This window comes from Peromyscus maniculatus, chromosome 7 (genome assembly GCF_049852395.1).
Source record: "Peromyscus maniculatus bairdii isolate BWxNUB_F1_BW_parent chromosome 7, HU_Pman_BW_mat_3.1, whole genome shotgun sequence".
NCBI classification, from domain to species: Eukaryota; Metazoa; Chordata; class Mammalia; order Rodentia; family Cricetidae; genus Peromyscus; species Peromyscus maniculatus.
Window position 1 is genome coordinate 116352930 of NC_134858.1, and position 16330 is coordinate 116369259.

At 48.2% G+C, this 16330-nt stretch overlaps 1 protein-coding gene across 2 annotated transcripts in view; it reads left to right on the forward strand.

Moving 5' to 3' along the window:
- Window positions 1-16330, forward strand: part of Itga9 (integrin subunit alpha 9) — a 301616-nt gene that overhangs the window by 90158 nt on the left and 195128 nt on the right. For both annotated transcript variants that reach the window (XM_076577318.1, XM_042282053.2), the window contains one exon: window positions 935-1095. In XM_076577318.1, the coding sequence (XP_076433433.1) occupies window positions 935-1095 (161 nt within the window). The remainder of the gene's footprint in view (window positions 1-934; window positions 1096-16330) is intronic.

Below are 16330 nucleotides of genomic sequence, written 5' to 3' on the forward strand. Positions count from 1 at the left end.
AATGGCTCACGGAGAGACTGACCTCTGGCACAGAGAACAGTGCTGTAGGTCTGCTGAAGTTCCCCTTACCGGATAAAATGCATGGCTGGCTGCTTACTTACAGGCTCCAGAGTGACGGAGGCAAGGTCTCTTGGGTTTACCCAGCATGCATTTGTCATCATAGCATCCTTCTCTCTTTTTTCTGTTCTATACTGTCTGGCACTGCCCTCTCAGGTATAGGGCTGAGTTTTTAGGAAGAAAGCTCTACATAGGAGCCACCATAGCCAAATCCTTGACAGAAGGACAGGCATTGTCGGAGTAGAGCCAACCACAGCCTGTGCCTCAGTTCCCAAGTGTGGAGCTCCATGAAAGTGGACTCTTTTTTTTTTTTTTTTTTTTTTTTTGCCTGTGGTGACTGACACCTCACGGTGACAGTCCTGGTGTGCAGCCTTGTCATTCCACCATGGGTGACACACAGCTGGAAAGATGTCGTGGCTGAGAGCAAGGTTTGGCATTTGTGAGAAATACTGAGTTAGTGCAGCACATCCTTGTCACGTCACATGGTTCAATAGAAGTCGCTTTCATGAAGTCAGCCCCTTCTAGTTACAGTCGGCAGGTGAGGCTTCCCTATTGGACCTCCCTGTGTGTGGTAAAAGTAATCATTGCCGTGCATGTGTATCGGTGGTTCCGCTGTACCTCACAAAGGCATGAGGTCTAAACAAGGAAGAACCATAGGGCTGATGTGCACGGGATCCCTGGGAAGACAGGCCATCCTGGTTTTGCCATGGCCTGGTTACAGGCTTCTGAGATGGTCTTGATGTAGGCACAGGGCAGACCTCTATATTGTGTGAACTGTGCCCACGTGCGTGGGGTCTCCACAGAACTGTGGGGCTGGGTGGTCTCACCGCTGGGTGTCCGTCTTTGCTGATGTCTTTGACCCTTCATTTCCTGTCAGATCTGAGCTACAATCTGACGGCTGATGTGGCCCAGAAGGAGAAGGGCCAGCTGCCCCGAGTCTATTTTGTGTTGCTGGGAGAGACTGCCGGCCAGGTGTCAGAGAAGCTGCAGCTGACCCACATGGAGGAGACATGTCATCACTACATGGCCCACGTCAAGGTCAGTCCCCTCCTCTTTTAAATCCTTGAATCTGATCTCTACCGATCGATGGCCATTTGGACCTAGCATGAGCTGCTTCTGTTTCATCATGTAGCTCCGTCTTTCACAGTTCTGTTCACAATATGCATTTCTTCTTTTAAAGTTAAGAGCTGAAGCCATCTTGTTTATCTTTAATTTTTTTAAACACGTGGAGGGTGCACGCCTGCCGTGGTGCGTGTGTGGTGGTCAAAGAACAACTCCGTGCAGTCCGTTCTATTCTCCGCCTTTAGGTGGTTCCGAGGATTGAACTCAGGTCGTCGGGTTTTCGGGGAAGTGCTTGACCCACTGAATTGTCTCGCCGGTCCTCTTTTCCTTATTGTGCTGTCCTCAACTTCTGAGAAGGGTGGAGGATGCCAGGAGACCAGTCTCTGAGCGTGCCTCGTTCTCTTGGGACATTTTCATCCTCTGCCCTCTGCAGCTTAGCAGTCATTGAGAGGAAAGCGTCAGTGGCCATGCTTGGAGTCTCAGATGGTGTCATTCCTGATGGCTTTCTTAGTGGTCCACTGTGTGACATAGTAACCCACAGTCAGGGTTAGTGCATTTTAAAACTGGTTAGACACAATTCTCTTGTTGATTGCTTTCTATTTATTTTAAATGTACATTTTAGGGGTCTCTTTCCTTCCTTCAAATAAATTTCCAAACATTTTTCTCCTCTTGAAATTATTTGCTAAATACATTTTGCTGTAATTCAGGAAGCCAGGCTTTGATTAATGATGGAGTGGCTGTGTACAGGGTGGGAGTCCTGGCTGTGGTCACTGCTGTGGAGCCAGAGAGCAGAGGAGGTGGACAGACCCAAGATCTGGCTTGAGCAGTTGGTGTAATACCTGTGGGTGTGGGATTGAATCACCCGGACCTGGTGTGGATGTAACAGTGTGAGCACTATGTGTGAGTCTCTGCCTCTAAACTGCTCACCTTGAAAGTAGTCATGAGCGTGCAACATTACCTGGAGCAGCGTGGCACAATGCTGCAGTCTCAGTACTTGGGAGGGAGAGGCAGATTGGCTGGTTGGGCCATCCATACTTTCCAACATTCTAACATTTTTGACTTTTGTACAGTTTCATCTAATGTTAGTAACTGTAGATTTTCTAGCAGATGGACTCTGTAAACTAAAGTGTCCCTCCAGTGTTGCCTTGTTGGGGTCATAGTCAGTTAGAACAGCTGCTTTAGGCCGTGTGTAGAGAATTACCTCCATGTCTGTGGCACGTGGTCTGGCCTGGAGCCTCTGAGTTCAGACCCTGAGATGCTTTGCAGTGGGGCTGGGCTCTGCCTTCTGCCAGACTCATGTCGGGGCCTGCCCAGGCCAGCTGCCCTTGACTCGGGCTGCTGGCCACTTAGCAGGCCACCCATGCTCTTGTTAAGCCTGCCCTGCCCTTCTTGATCTTGGATTCCTTTGGCTTCCAAGTGTCCTTGAGGGTGTGAGCTGCTCAGGAGAGGCTCATGTGCAAACCTTAAGATGTCTCAAATGGTTCTGTTTGACACTTGCTAGGGCGTGGGGCATCTGGCCTTCCTCGCGCTAAGTCTCCTCCACAAATCTTTCCTCTGAGGCTCTTTGCAACTGCTTGCTCTGGCTGAAAAAGTCATAGCAAATGGTTCATAACAACTAGAAGTCTTGAAAGACAGGGCCACAGAGAACCTGCTGCAGGCCCTGGTGAAGTGCATCCCGGGAACAGCAATAGCAATGTGTGAGCTGGGGAGGAGCTGATCCTGTGGTGGCCTCTGGGGAAGGCCATGGCAGAGCTGTTCCTGTGGTGGCCTCTGGGGAAGGCCATGGCAGAGCTGCTCCTGTGGTGGCCTCTGGGGAAGGTTGCCTCTACTTAGCAGATATAGCATAGAAACATAAGGTTTCCTATCAAATTTGGAGCTTAGATAAACTGTTTTTTAGTATATATACAATCTCCCCCTTTCTTAGTGGCTTCTCTTTCTGGGGTATCAGTCACAATAGATCATTGAGGTCCAATAATGTTATGTGGAAAAAAATCTAAAAATAATAAATGTTAAATAAATTTTACCACAGGATATTGCAGTTCTGTTTTTTAATGCTTGTTTCTTTGCCTAATTTATGAACTTGATCATAGCTATGTATTTATAGGGGAAATATATGTTGGATGTGATTTGCAGTTTCATATAGCCGCAGAATGTCTTGGAACATGTCCCTGTGGATAAGGGCAGACTTGGCATCACCCAGTACTGCACGGGATGCTGTGGTTGTTGCTATACTACTGATGACAGACTCAACAGGCTCCAGCATCACCTGGGTGGCAGATCCCCAGGCAGGCCTGTGAGGGGTAACCTAGAGTAGGTAAATTAAAATGGGAAGACCCACCCTAAAATTGGACAACATCATTCTCTAGGCAGGGGCCCTGTACTCCATATAAAGGTGGAACACTAGCATTCATCACTTCCTAACTGGATGCAGCGTGACCCCTGCCTCAAGCCCCTGCTGCCAGAACTCCCCAGCATGGTGGACTGTCCCCTTAAACTGTGACCCACAATAAGTGCTTCTTTCTTTAGGACTGCTTGCCAGGTGTTCAGTCACGGTGAGACGTTGAGTAGTTGATACAGACACATACACAAATATTAGTTTGCTTTTGAGATAGTCTTGCGCTGTCGCCCATGCTGGGTTGAAACTCATCACATATCTCCCAGGCTTGCCTCAGACTCAGTCCTCCCAGCTCAGCCTCCCCAGGGCCGGGATCACTGGCTTGAACCACATGCTGCTTACCTGAAATTCACTTTTAGCTTGGCATCCCCTTGGCGTGTCTAGCTCTACTGGGACTTCTAGGGCTTCTCAATCAAAACCTAGCTGAGCAGAGCAGAAACTGAGATGTGTTAGAACAGCTTGCAGGTGGCGATGCTCTGGAGTGTGGTTGTTTGGCCGGTTCAGGAAGGGAAAACAGACAGGCTTTAATGGATTTTATATTATAGGTACTGCTTGGCTGTTCTTGTGCAGCCAGATGAGGTGGTGGTATATACCAGAGGAGAGACAAAATTCCAGGGTCTTTATGGCCCAAGAGCTAACTCAGTTGTTAAGAGATGCTCAAAGTCGTGAATACTCACTAGCCACGAGGGAAGCTTTACCCTACAGTTACCGTCTGGGCCCTAACAGTGGACCTGGGTGGATGGTGGAGTGCATGAGCGTGAGGGGAAATGGTAGTATGCTAGGTAGTCGTCCTCAGCGTGCTGCAGCCGGCCGAGGAGCTCACAGACATAGCCTGTGGTTTACAGGGTTTGGGAAACAGCTGTGGAGGCTGTGCCTTGTGTGGGGCCTGAGAGAGGCAGCAGGAGTGGGGGAGGGGTGAGGCAGTGATTGCTTCCCGGCCTGGGGGTATAGACTGGGATCTGTGCGGGGCTGAAGGACCACGACATGGTCTCTATTGCATGGCCTGGCTCTCAGCTCTGCAGACAAGTCATGGATGATAAATGCAAAAGCGCCATCTTATCACACACCATATGGCCAGCAGACAGGCCGGCACTGGGGCCACACGTGTTTGGTTTAGGCTATCTTTAGGCATTTTTTCATTCTGTCCTGAAGCCTGTTCAGTACTCTCTTGTTTTCTTTTCCTCTTTCTCCCCCTAACTTTTCACTCCATATATGGTGATGTTCTCCGCTGTGGAGACCAGCTTGGACCAATACCTGCCCCCTGAGCTAGCTGTGTGGTACCCTGATGTGTTCCTGAAGGGACCCCACGGAGGTTCCAGTTTTGTGGTAAGCCACTTCTTCCTCTTGGGGCAGTGCTGAAGCTGTTCCAGGTGCTTCTGTGACTGCTCCCCAGGTGCCATGTACCCCACTTACCTTTCCAGTCCAGCTTTGGAGGTAGGACCCCTCTATTGTCTAACTACAGGTCTGGAGATCTCTAGTTAGACCCCACGGTCACAGGTAAAATCCAGAGCACTTCCTCTTGGCTTCAGGGCTCTCAACTGCTCAGCCTCACTTTACCTTCTTCGTTCCATCTACTTGCACACTGCAAATGGTCTGACTCTTTGAGCTGTCCTGTCCCTGTTTCCTGTAGAACCTGCCTCCCGTGCTCTTCTACCTTGTCCTTGGGCTCATGTCTCTAGCTCTTCGATTATCTTAGGTCCAGTCCTTGTGTCTACACAGAGCCATGCACCCCCTTGCTTTTTGCATTCTTTATCTTAAGGTTGTACCCCCTAACTCTTTGGTTTCATAATTTCTCCTTAAACCAGATGACTTTCAGCTCTTTTGTAAATGAAGAGGGTTGTGCCCTTCTGTGAACAGAAAACCAATGATTACATGCCTAACACACAAAGCAACTGTGAAAACAAAACCCACTGAAGTCAAAACAGTGTTGTTGAATTCTGGCCATTTTCATTGTTTCCCAGTCTCTGTGGAGGTGCCTGTCTACCCTGTGTGTTAAAAAGGGAAATTACTAGACCCTGAGAGAATTGAAAACATTAGGATGCCATAATGCTGTTTTCACCCTAATACCACCAGAAAGACGAATAGAGTTGACCGGCAGATAATTTTTTAAATACGACAGTCCTATTATAGAGCCGTACCCGAGTGTCATTGACAGGGCCCACATTAGCCCACTTGGAAGCCTTGGTCATACTCTGATTGACATGCCTCTACCTACCTCATCTGCTGAAGATGTGACTGTTCCTGAGGAGGCTGTCTGTCCACAGGCCAGCCCCAGTCATGGTCCTAAGAAGCCTCCCTTGGGTTCCTGCCTTCTTCTGTAGATGGTTCTAAGCTACCCAACTCCTGCTTTGGGATGGTAGGCTCAGGATAAGCACCTAGCACATGGAACTGTGTTGGAATGAGTAGTTGGGCTAGCTGGAACTTGGGGTCACAGTGAGCTGATGCAGAATGGAGCTCACATCTCTGAGGAATCAGCAAATGGTGTTAGGAGGAGATGGGCAGAAGAGAACACATGACACTTGTCTTTGTGACGTTGGCTCATTTTACTTAATGCAATGATTGGCCTCCAGTTCTGTCCATCTTCCAGGGGTCCAGTTTGCTTTCTGTGGCTGTGACAAAATACTGACTCAAAGCAACTTGAGAAGGAAAACTTGGCTTGCAGGTTTCAGTCCCCACTGTGGGGGGTGGGGAGCAGGTGGTGAATTCGGAGCAGGAACAGAAGCAGAGGCCGTGGAGGACTGCTGCTTACTGGCTTGTTCCTGAGGCTTGCTCAGCTGCTTTTCTTACACAGCCATGGCCCACCTGCCCAGGACTTGTGCCACCGCAGTGGGCTGGGCCTGTCCACATCCATCATCGATCAAGCAGAATGCCTCACAGGCATGCCCACAGGCCAATCTGATGAGGCAGATCCTCAGAGATCCCCGTTCCCTGGGTGTGTCTCTGTTAGTGTCCGTGGACAGAACTGTGACAACCCACAGGAAAGACAGACTGTGCTCTGTGAGTTTGGCTTCCTCCACTCAATAGGATTTCAAGCTCTCAACTGCTGACAGTCTCTCCAGCCTCCATTCATTTTTTAAAAGGTTTTAGATTCTTGCTCCCCCCGCCACTTTGGTTCTTTGCTTTTTTGAGACAAGGTCTCATGTATCCCAGGCTGTCTTCTAACCTGCTATATAGCTGAGCGTGACCTTGAACTCTTGATCTTCCTGCCTCCACCTCTCAAGTTCTGGGATTACTGGTGCATGTATCACAATGCCTAGCTATTCCCTTTTATTTTGGCAAACATTTATTCTTTTGGAAGAAATTAAAATTTGGCAGTCAGCCAGGTTCCTCAGTGTGCCTCTTTAGTATGTAACACAGTGTGATGTAGGGGCGAGGGCCATGAGACCTGATAACACAGAAATTAGTATCAAGCCTTTAGTCATTAACCTCCCTCTGGAAATGATTCTTAGAAGAAAATTCTACACCATTTTGAGTGACAGTCAGGGGATCAGCCTGCACAGACTGGGCATCTAGGATGTGACAAAGGTTGTTCGTCACCACTTGTGAAGGAGTAGCTCATTACAGTGCTTAGGAAATACGGCCTAGAAGAGGTAAGGGACTGGCCCGAACTTCTGGCTGACAAACAGGCCTGGGACCCACAGTATGGTACCACTGCTTACGTACATGACTGCTTATAACTCTGTGCCCTCTGCTCTTGTCAAATGCAGGAGAGTTAGAGAGAGTTGCCCGTAGTTGTGGAACTAGTAAGAGGCTTCTCCGTCGAGTCCCAGGAGCGGCTCTGTCTGAGCACGTGAGCCCAGATGCGGTTGCTTTGGGGCCTCTGCCTTCTAGAGCAATGGTAGCTGCTAGCATTTAACATGGGGTGGGGGCAGCTAGCCTGAAGGCTTCTGCTCAGTTTCCTGGTGTAATATTTTCACCGTGGCGGATTTCAGGCAGCCATATGACACCACTACGGCTGGTTTGGCAGAAATGTGTAGCAGCACATTTTTATACAGTGTCTCCAGTACTTCTGAGCGCCTTCAGGAGCACGAACCACAGTAAAACACAGTGATAATTAGGTTGACTTTTGAGAATTTGTGACCTTAATGTTTTAACTCGTAAGTTTATTCAATTTAACTTTTACTAACGTGTGTGTTGAGCCCTGACCTGCGGAGTTCTTGGAAACGGAACAGTGGGCTCTTGCGAGCTGGCTGCTGCAGGCTCCCTGCACTGACTGTGAGCGAGTGAGGCTGTCGTCCGAGTCATGCCTCACACACAGCTGTTTATCAGTCGCTCACCCTTGCTTCACTTGGCTTTGAAAACTGATAAGAATATGAACGCGCAGGGTCCACGTAACTGCCAGACCACAGCTATGTGTGTGCGTTTGGCTCAGAGGCGGCCTGTGTTTGGCTGGGTTTATTAGACTGGATCATCATTCATTTTTAAAGTTTTAATTGAAACATGTTGAGACCTTGTTCCTCACCCCTCGTCCTGTGTGTGGTATGCGGCGTTGAGAGTCCGTCCTGCAACCCTCTGCGTGAATGAAGAATAAATGGCTGAACCTCGAGTGTTTGGTGGAGGGCAAGGACTGGCAAAGGAAGTTCTCACCTCCTTCCAGACCCCGGAGCGTTCCTCTCAGCTTGAGTTTGACCCAGTCCTGATGAGTGTACAGTGGCAGTGACTGAGTCATGTTTTTGGCACTTTGTTCTTAGGACCTAGAGGCTGGTCCTGTCCCTTTCTTACCAATGACTGTCACTGGGGACAGTGACTGAGGTCACTGAAACTGCACCGTCATTCTTTCCAGTCTCTGTGCCTACCTGGGGCATCTGTCCTGAAGTCATCTGGGTGAATTCTCGGGCTTTCTAAGTGAGCTCACAGCTCAGGAGCAGCGGGCCATGGGGTTGCCTTCGCCTAGTGCTGGCCCCTCATTGCCTCTAAGGGCTGCCTTGCCAGCCTCCTGTCCACATAAACTCCAGACAGGAACAAGTCCTGTCTCTTTCCTCCCAGGTAGAGCTCTGTGTCTGAGACTTGTCCAGCTCCATGTGGACTTCTGCACCTACCCCTCCATCACATGTGGCTGAGTCCCTGGTGGATGGTTATAAGGAAGAACACCTAACCGGACACTTTATTATTGCGATGAGAAAACCAGAATCTTGTGGGATTAAACAGATTGACTTTAAAAATTTTTCTAACAATGTAAATCCAGATTTTTAGTTCTGCCTAGTTAAATTGGTTACTTTTTAGTAAGTCTATGAATATTGTGTCCTTTTAAAAAAAACATTTATTTTTTATTTGCTGTATATGAGTGTTTGCCCGCCTGTACTATGTGCACCATGTGCATGCAATACCGCCAGAGGCCAGAAGAGGGCATTGGATCCTCAGGAACTAGAGTTTACAGACAATTGTGAACTACTGTGTGGGTGCTAGGAACTGAACCCAGGTCCTCTACAAGACAGCCAGTGCTCTGACTTTGGGAAAGTGCTTCAGACCTTTCAGAAAATGACATAGGGGTCAGTTTCTCAGCAAGCATTTGATTGGTCTGAGGTTATGTGAGGAGGGGTTAAAAAACAGCCATGAAAACACTGGATTAAAATTAATTTGGAACAAATGAAACCTTTGACAGATAGCTGTGAGCATGTTCTCTATCTCCTTCTTTGTCCCCTCCCCCGAGTGAGCATGCATACCCATGCACATGTGTGTTATATAATTTTTTTTTTTTTTCGAGACAAGGTTTCTCTGTGTAACTTTGCACCTTTCCTGGATCTCGCTCTGTAGACCAGGCTGGCCTCGAACTCACAGAGATCCACCTGGCTCTGCCTCCCAAGTGCTGGGATTAAAGGCGTGCACCACCAACGCCCGGCTGTTATATAAAATATTTTTATTTTGAAATATCCCTCTTAAAAGGTGAAGAATCTGTGAGATGAGACAGACATCGTGAGGGCTTCACTGAGGCGGCTGTCCACTAACCTCTGTCTTACCTGCTGTGCCAGTTTTCATCCTGCAACCTCTTGAGGGAAAGTTGAAGACAGAACGCTCCCCTCCCCCTGTACGTATCAGTCACAGTTCCTAAGAACCAGAACATTCTTTCTGGAACCACAGCACAGTTATTGAAATCAGGAAATTAAAAGTGCATTAGTGCTAGCTCGAACTTCCCCCCTCTTCACATGTCCTCCGAAGGGGTTGGTAGCCCTGGAGCCTAACGTCATAGTGAGTTATAACGTCCTTTAGGACTGGGATGATTCCTTGACTTTGATCTTCCGTGACAGGACAGGTTAACTATTTTATAGAAGGTCCCTCTGTTTGGCTCTGTTTCACAGTGTTAGATTCAGGGTGCACATTTTCCGTAGCAAAACCACCAATTATTGTGCCCTATGAATCTAGATGCACACACACCCGAGATCATGGAAGAACATGTTTTGTTTTGTTGAGACAGGGTTTCTCTGTGTAGTTTTGGTGCCTGTCCTGGGTCTCTCTCTGTAGACCAGGCTGGCCTTGAACTCACAGAGATCCACCTGGCTCTGCCTCCTGAGTTTTGGGATTAAAGGCATGTGCCACCGTCACCCAGCAGGACATGTTTTTACTATGGCTTCAGTGTGGCTCTCCACAGCTGGGTTTCTATTCCCCCAGGAGAGGGTTGTCAGCATTTGATGGAGGTGATCACAGCATCAGTAGCTTACCACCTATCTCTGCTCCCTGGACCTGAGGTGTGCATTCCAGGTCTTAGAAAGGTGATAAATTGAATCCTCAGAAGGGTTGTAGAGCTGGTGTCTGTAGCACGAATCCTAATTGGTCTCAATAATAAAAACCCAGAGTCAGATATTGGGGTAAATGCTGAAAGATCAGAGAAGCAGAGCAGCCAGCCACTAGTCTTCTTATCTCTGCCGATTCCTCATATCAAAACGGTGGAGCTCCTGTCTCTGCTCTGCCTTATCACTTTCTTTCTCTGCCCAGTCATATCACTTCCTGTTTCCTCCTCCCAAGGAGGGATTAAAGGTGTGTGCCACCACTGCCTGGCCTCTAGTGGCTAGCTCCAAACCTGGAGAGGCAAGCTTTATTTGTTAGAGCACAAAGTATCACCGCAGGTGTCTGTTCTTACTGCATTCTGGGAGTTAAACATGATCCCTTTGGATTTCATAGAACCATACGCTGGGAATTCCACACAGCTACCAGGGATTAGACCTGACTACAGCACATCAAGATGAATTGTCTCTCTTCTAGGCAAAGTGATGCTGATGTTGGCTGTGGCATGAGGATGTTACTTGATTGACAGTGCACTTTCTCAGGAAGCATTTTGTGCCTACTATGTGTTAGGCTGGTGGGCCTCAGCTTTATTCACAACTGAAAATGATTTCGCTATGGGGGCTGACATCTCAGTGGAGGGAGAGAGGTGATGAGGGCTGGGGAGTGGGGGAAAACCTAGATCAAGATGAATACAGACTGGGGGTGCAGGCTAAGGGTTAGGGCAATCTCACTGACAAGATTTGATGTCTTGTCAAGATCTGATGGTCTACCCTGTGGCCCTTTAAAGAGCCACCAATGACTTAAGATTCATCTTTCAAAGGCAGTTGTGAAATGCTTTTAGCTGCATGTCTTACAAACTCTACCAGTTTTAAAGCCCAAAGAACTTGCCACGAAGATGGAAAATGTCCAATATGCTGGCTACTAGCCACATCTGACTACCCAGCCTGGAAATGTGGTGTAACTGACTTTTTGCTTTTATTTAATTATAATTCATTTAAATTTCCTCATGGTGTGGCTCATGGTTCATGTATGTGTGTGTGTGTGTGTGTGTGTGTGTGTGTGTGTGTGTGTGTGTGTGCATGTGCAGGTGTGTGTGCCTGGATCAGAGGAAAACTGTGGAAGTCTGTTCTTTCCTACGGGGACTGAACTCAGATCATCAGGCTCGGCAGCACGTGCTTTTATCTGCTGAGCCGTCTCGCCGGCCCTTAGCTCCCGTGTTAGGCAGTGTAGGCATTGAAGTGTGGTGGTTAGAGAAGGTGAGGTGGGCACTGGGGAGACAGATTGTAACACCACAGAACACAGAGGTGTCGAGGGCATTAGTCACATAAATCCAGCCTCAGGACCAAACAGACAGAAACAATCATGGCCAGGTGAACGCGACCTTCTATTTGCGCTTGGGCTGATTGAAGCTGAGTTTTCAGCATGCAGCTTTGGGTCCGTTCACACACAAGAGCCTCTGTTTGCATCCACATGGGCCTTGGATGCAATGGGAGATGCCATGTTCAAGGTTTTGGTTGATTTGCCCTGAGCTGATTATTTAAAAGACTTTTGTAATTTCAAATCTCATATTTTCTCGTCCCAGGGCCGCAAAGCTGTACAGAAGGTGGCAGTGTGGAGGACGGGGTGGGATCACTAGGCCCTTAGCAAATAGCGAATGGTGTGGTGTTGCAGGCCACCATCCCAAGGACACAGGCAGACCAAAGTAAGGGGGTCTTGGTTTCTAGGTTGGTCTGAGTCAAGAAACAAAACAAACAACAACAATGGGTGAGACCTGTTACAGAATTGCCTGTAAGACAGAGCATCCCCTTCTGGATGTTCATGCTCAGGGTGGGTAAAAATCCGTTTTCATTCAGCACGTGTAAGCACGTGAATTGCAGGCTTCTCCTGCTTGGGATGGCAAGAGCTGGCTGGTCTCCTGCCAACCACGTGGTCTCATGTGTGTTGCTTCATTCTCATGGCAATATTGGCAATATTGGCATCCTCTGCCAAGGAAGGAAGACTCGTCACAATTCTGAATTCCTTGAAGGGGTCTGGAAACCCCTGGCCCCATGGCCCTTTGCCCTGCATCACTCTTCTTTCTCTCTACCTCTTTTTGTATTTGGAATGGATCGAGACTTATCTCATCGGTATTAAGAGGGTTAAAAAACGATTGGAAGCAGGTGGTAAGAAACAAAGTGTAGGAAGCAAGTAATAAGTTACCCAGGAAAGAGGGCAGCACCTGACAGCGAGACTCTCCCCAAGACTCGGAGCCTCACTTATCTCCATGGGCCGGTTTACAAGGGCCCTTCAAACTACCGGTAATGGGCACACGAAGTGCCTGGGGCCTTGTTGATGCAGATTCCAGCCTGAGAGAGCTGATAGGAACTGCAGGCTCCTTGATGAGATGTTGGTTCTGGGTCCACAGGCCATGAATCCCAAAATCAGAAGAAATAGGTGCCCAGGTTAGGAATGACAGAAAAAGGTGACAGCGGTAGTTGACTTCAGTGTCCCTAATGAAGGAGCCTCAGGAGGGACAGATCCTGGTGGTGAGAGAGCACCTGATGGGTCACTGGTGGCCTGAGGAACGTCCTCTGGTGGAGGTAGTGTGGAACCTCTTTGCAGGAAGTACAAAAGCTTACCACTGGTGGAGAGAGAGCATCAAACAGTTTGGGTGGATGCTCCCCACAGGTGGAAGTGCTCCCCACAGGTGATATTAACAGTTTCCAGTCACAGAAGTCCTCCTCACAGGTAGCAATGAGGGCTCCCCAGTCTGAGAGCCCTCACCCACAGAGTTAAGGGTCCCTCACCTGGGTGGTGATACTGAGCCTATTTCTAGTCAGAAAATAGACTGCATCCTGCCAGCGTGTGCCAGCTGAGGGTTAGCACTTACGGGAGGGCTGTTGTGGACTGTGGTTCCTTCTAAATCACTGCCTGAAGGACATTATTGTTGGTGGAGGACTTACAGAGCATGATTCAGAGCAGTCCCTTTAACAGTTGAGCATTTGGGGGACAGCTGTTGGGAATGTCTTTCCTCCCCAGGGACAGGGAAAGCAATGTGATGCCGTCTTAGGAGGTGGAACCCTGCAACGGATTTCCTTCTCTTCACCTCAGCTCTGCCTTCTTAGGGTCCAAGGAGCCAAGAGGCCACGTTACCGCCTGTGTGCTCTCCTCCTGCCTGAGGAGGTGGTCCTGTTCTCCTTGGCAGGTGTCAGGTTTGGGACAGCAGCCTTCCTAGGGATTTGCTTTGAGGATGGTGTTTTCTGGGTGGCAGAAGGCTCACCACAGAGAGCCAGGGCTGCCTCCATGCAGAAAAGACCCATATCTTCCAAGAAGCTCCTTACAGGGACATCAAGGGTCTTCTCCAAAAACAGGTCCTGCCCTCACGTTCTGAGGCTTGGAGTGAATGTATGAGTGTCCAAGGAAGTCTGTCCTTTTATATCCCAGGAGGATTGTGAGAAAAGGTTGACAAATTGCTTTTTTTATTTTAAATCTGTGAGGTGTTCTGTGTTTAAACTGGGTGGGCAAGATGGCTCAGAGGCAAGTCAAGGCCCTTGCTGCCAAGCCTGGCAACCCGAGTTTGATTTCTGGACCCTACACAGTAGAAAGAGAATCGTCTCCTGCAGGTTGTCCCCTGGCCTGCACATGAACACTGTAGCATGCATGCACACACACAACACTAAAAATAGTAAAATAATGAGTCTTAACCAACAGTAGCTGTCTTTCATTTACCCCATGCTAAAAGCTTTATAACCCCTTTTTAACCTCAAAAAGACCCCAGTTATATACATTACAGTATATGTGTCAGAATTAGGTTTAGGAATCTGAGACACACAGGTAAACATATTCAGCACCTTTCAGCTGGTGAGCAAGGAGGTCTTGGGTTTGAATTCCATCTGGCACCTAACTAGCTCTGTGGCCTTGGACAGGTCATGTGACCTGATCACATACGCAGTGTGGTACTCCCATGACTGGTTGTCTAAGGAACAGCATGCCCTGGCCACATGTCTCTGGGTGAGTCCTGGGTTTCACATGTCAGCTGGAGAACTTGAGGTTACAGCTACTGCTGAACCCAAGTGTCTGTCTCATGTCACCTGTGCTCCGGGCTCCAAGGAGAGCAGAGTTCTGGGTCCTGGAGGATCTGTCCTGTCTGTGGCTTCAACCATTTTAACATTTTTTAAAAATGAACTCCCTTTAATCCTCTGTGGAGGTACTTACTGCCTGGCTTCAGCGTGCAAGCCACTGGCCCCCAGGGCCTCAGACTTAATCACTCTTAGCACTTCCTGCCTGCCTGGATTTGTCTTTTCTGGCTTATGGTGGGGAGTTACGCCATTCGACACAGGACACCTTTTTCTAATGGATTGGACTTCAAAGGGGGGAATTTTTCTCTCATAACAAATTTCTCTACTCCTGAAGTAATTTGGTGACTGAGACCATATGAACATAACCATTCTGGGGTCAGAGAATACAGAAATGCTTCCTGAATAACACCTCTCACTGGTTGTAAATCGAGAGAGAGCACTATGGCCAGAGACCAGCCTCATGGGACTGGTGTGGGGTGCTGTGAGGCAGTGCTTAAGGCCAGCATGGTAAGCATGCAAACAGTGAGTGGCTGGGAATACACTCAGCCGTGGCTTCAGGCAGGTGCCCTTGCCGCCCCTGGTTAGCTTTGTCAGTTTGGATTGTGTTTGTTTAATAACAAAGACTGGCCAAGTGGCAATTATGGGGTTGAATGTGCTCCGAGGCATCCGGCATCCGACTCCTTGGCTAGCTTACCACCTGGAAAGGGAAGGAACAAGGAACAGGAGAGTGACTCAAACTGTTTCAGGCAATTCTTCAAAGATTTGTTGCTTTTAGGAAAACCGAACCGTCACCTGAATAGAAAGGCAGCTGGCTGGCTTGTCGCTGGGTGTGGTGTGAGCGTTGAGATCCTTGATTTAAGGAAAGGGAGAAACCACTAAGCGATCATTCTTCTGCTGGAGTAAGAGGTTTCCTCCACTGTGGAAGCATGAGAGCAGCATTGAGTAACACAATTGTGTGTGTGTGTGTGTGTGTGTGTGTGTGTGTGTAAATGTCAATGCTTGCATACATAATCACACATTTTTTGGTAGTCAAGGTAAAAATTCAGTAGACAAACTCAGTCTTGATAACACAAGCGTTCCTTTGCCCTGACAAAAGCCACCCCGTAGGTGACTTAGGTAACATTTGCTCGCTCACAGTTCTGGACTTAGAAGTCCTGGCAGTGGTTTATCAGCAGGCTTGCTTTCTTCACGTGTCTGTCACCTTGACTTGCTGTGGCCACTGTCCCCACACATTGCCTTCCGTCTGTCCAGACACATCTGCCATCTATGTTTGAGTCCAAGTTTCTTCTTCATGCAAGAACACAGGTCACATTGTTTTGTGATCAACTGAATGGTCTCACTTTTCACAACCCTTTAAAAGCCTCACATCCAAGTACAGTCATGTTCTTAGGTAGAACACAATTCAACACATACAGCATTTACTGTTGAGCTCACTAGATGAGAAATATTTCAGCCTATCATATAAAAACTATCACTGAGATATTTACATTTTGTCCTGTATTTGGTCTTTGATATATAGTGTATATTTTAGCCACATTTTATATGCTCACTAGGTGTGTGTGGGTAATGGCTACCACATTGGACAGTGCAAGTGTAGAACCATACTTCTTGATCTGGGGATATGGAGTTGCAAATAGGCCTGAGTGGACCCATACATACATAAGCATTTCTAGAGTCAACCAACAGACCCTCTCCTGAGGTTTGGAGTAACACTGATCTTAGAAAGCTTGCACCTGGGCAAGTTGGGAAGGATGGTTCTGGAACTGGGGGATTGGAGCCCGAGTTCCATGAACATGGATGGTGATGAGGGTCTGAAAAATCTCTTTAGAGTTTCAAAACAGTCAGCCAGGGTCACAATAGCTGTCATCTACAACTTGGAGAGATCCACATCATTGCATCATTGCTGCATAGTACCAAGCCGGTGTGTCAAGGCAATGCATTTTGCTAGCAGACTCCATGCTTTCTGATGATGTCATAGGAACCCCCAAGAGCACATAAAAAAATCTCTTCCCTTTGACTCACCCACAGACTCAAATAC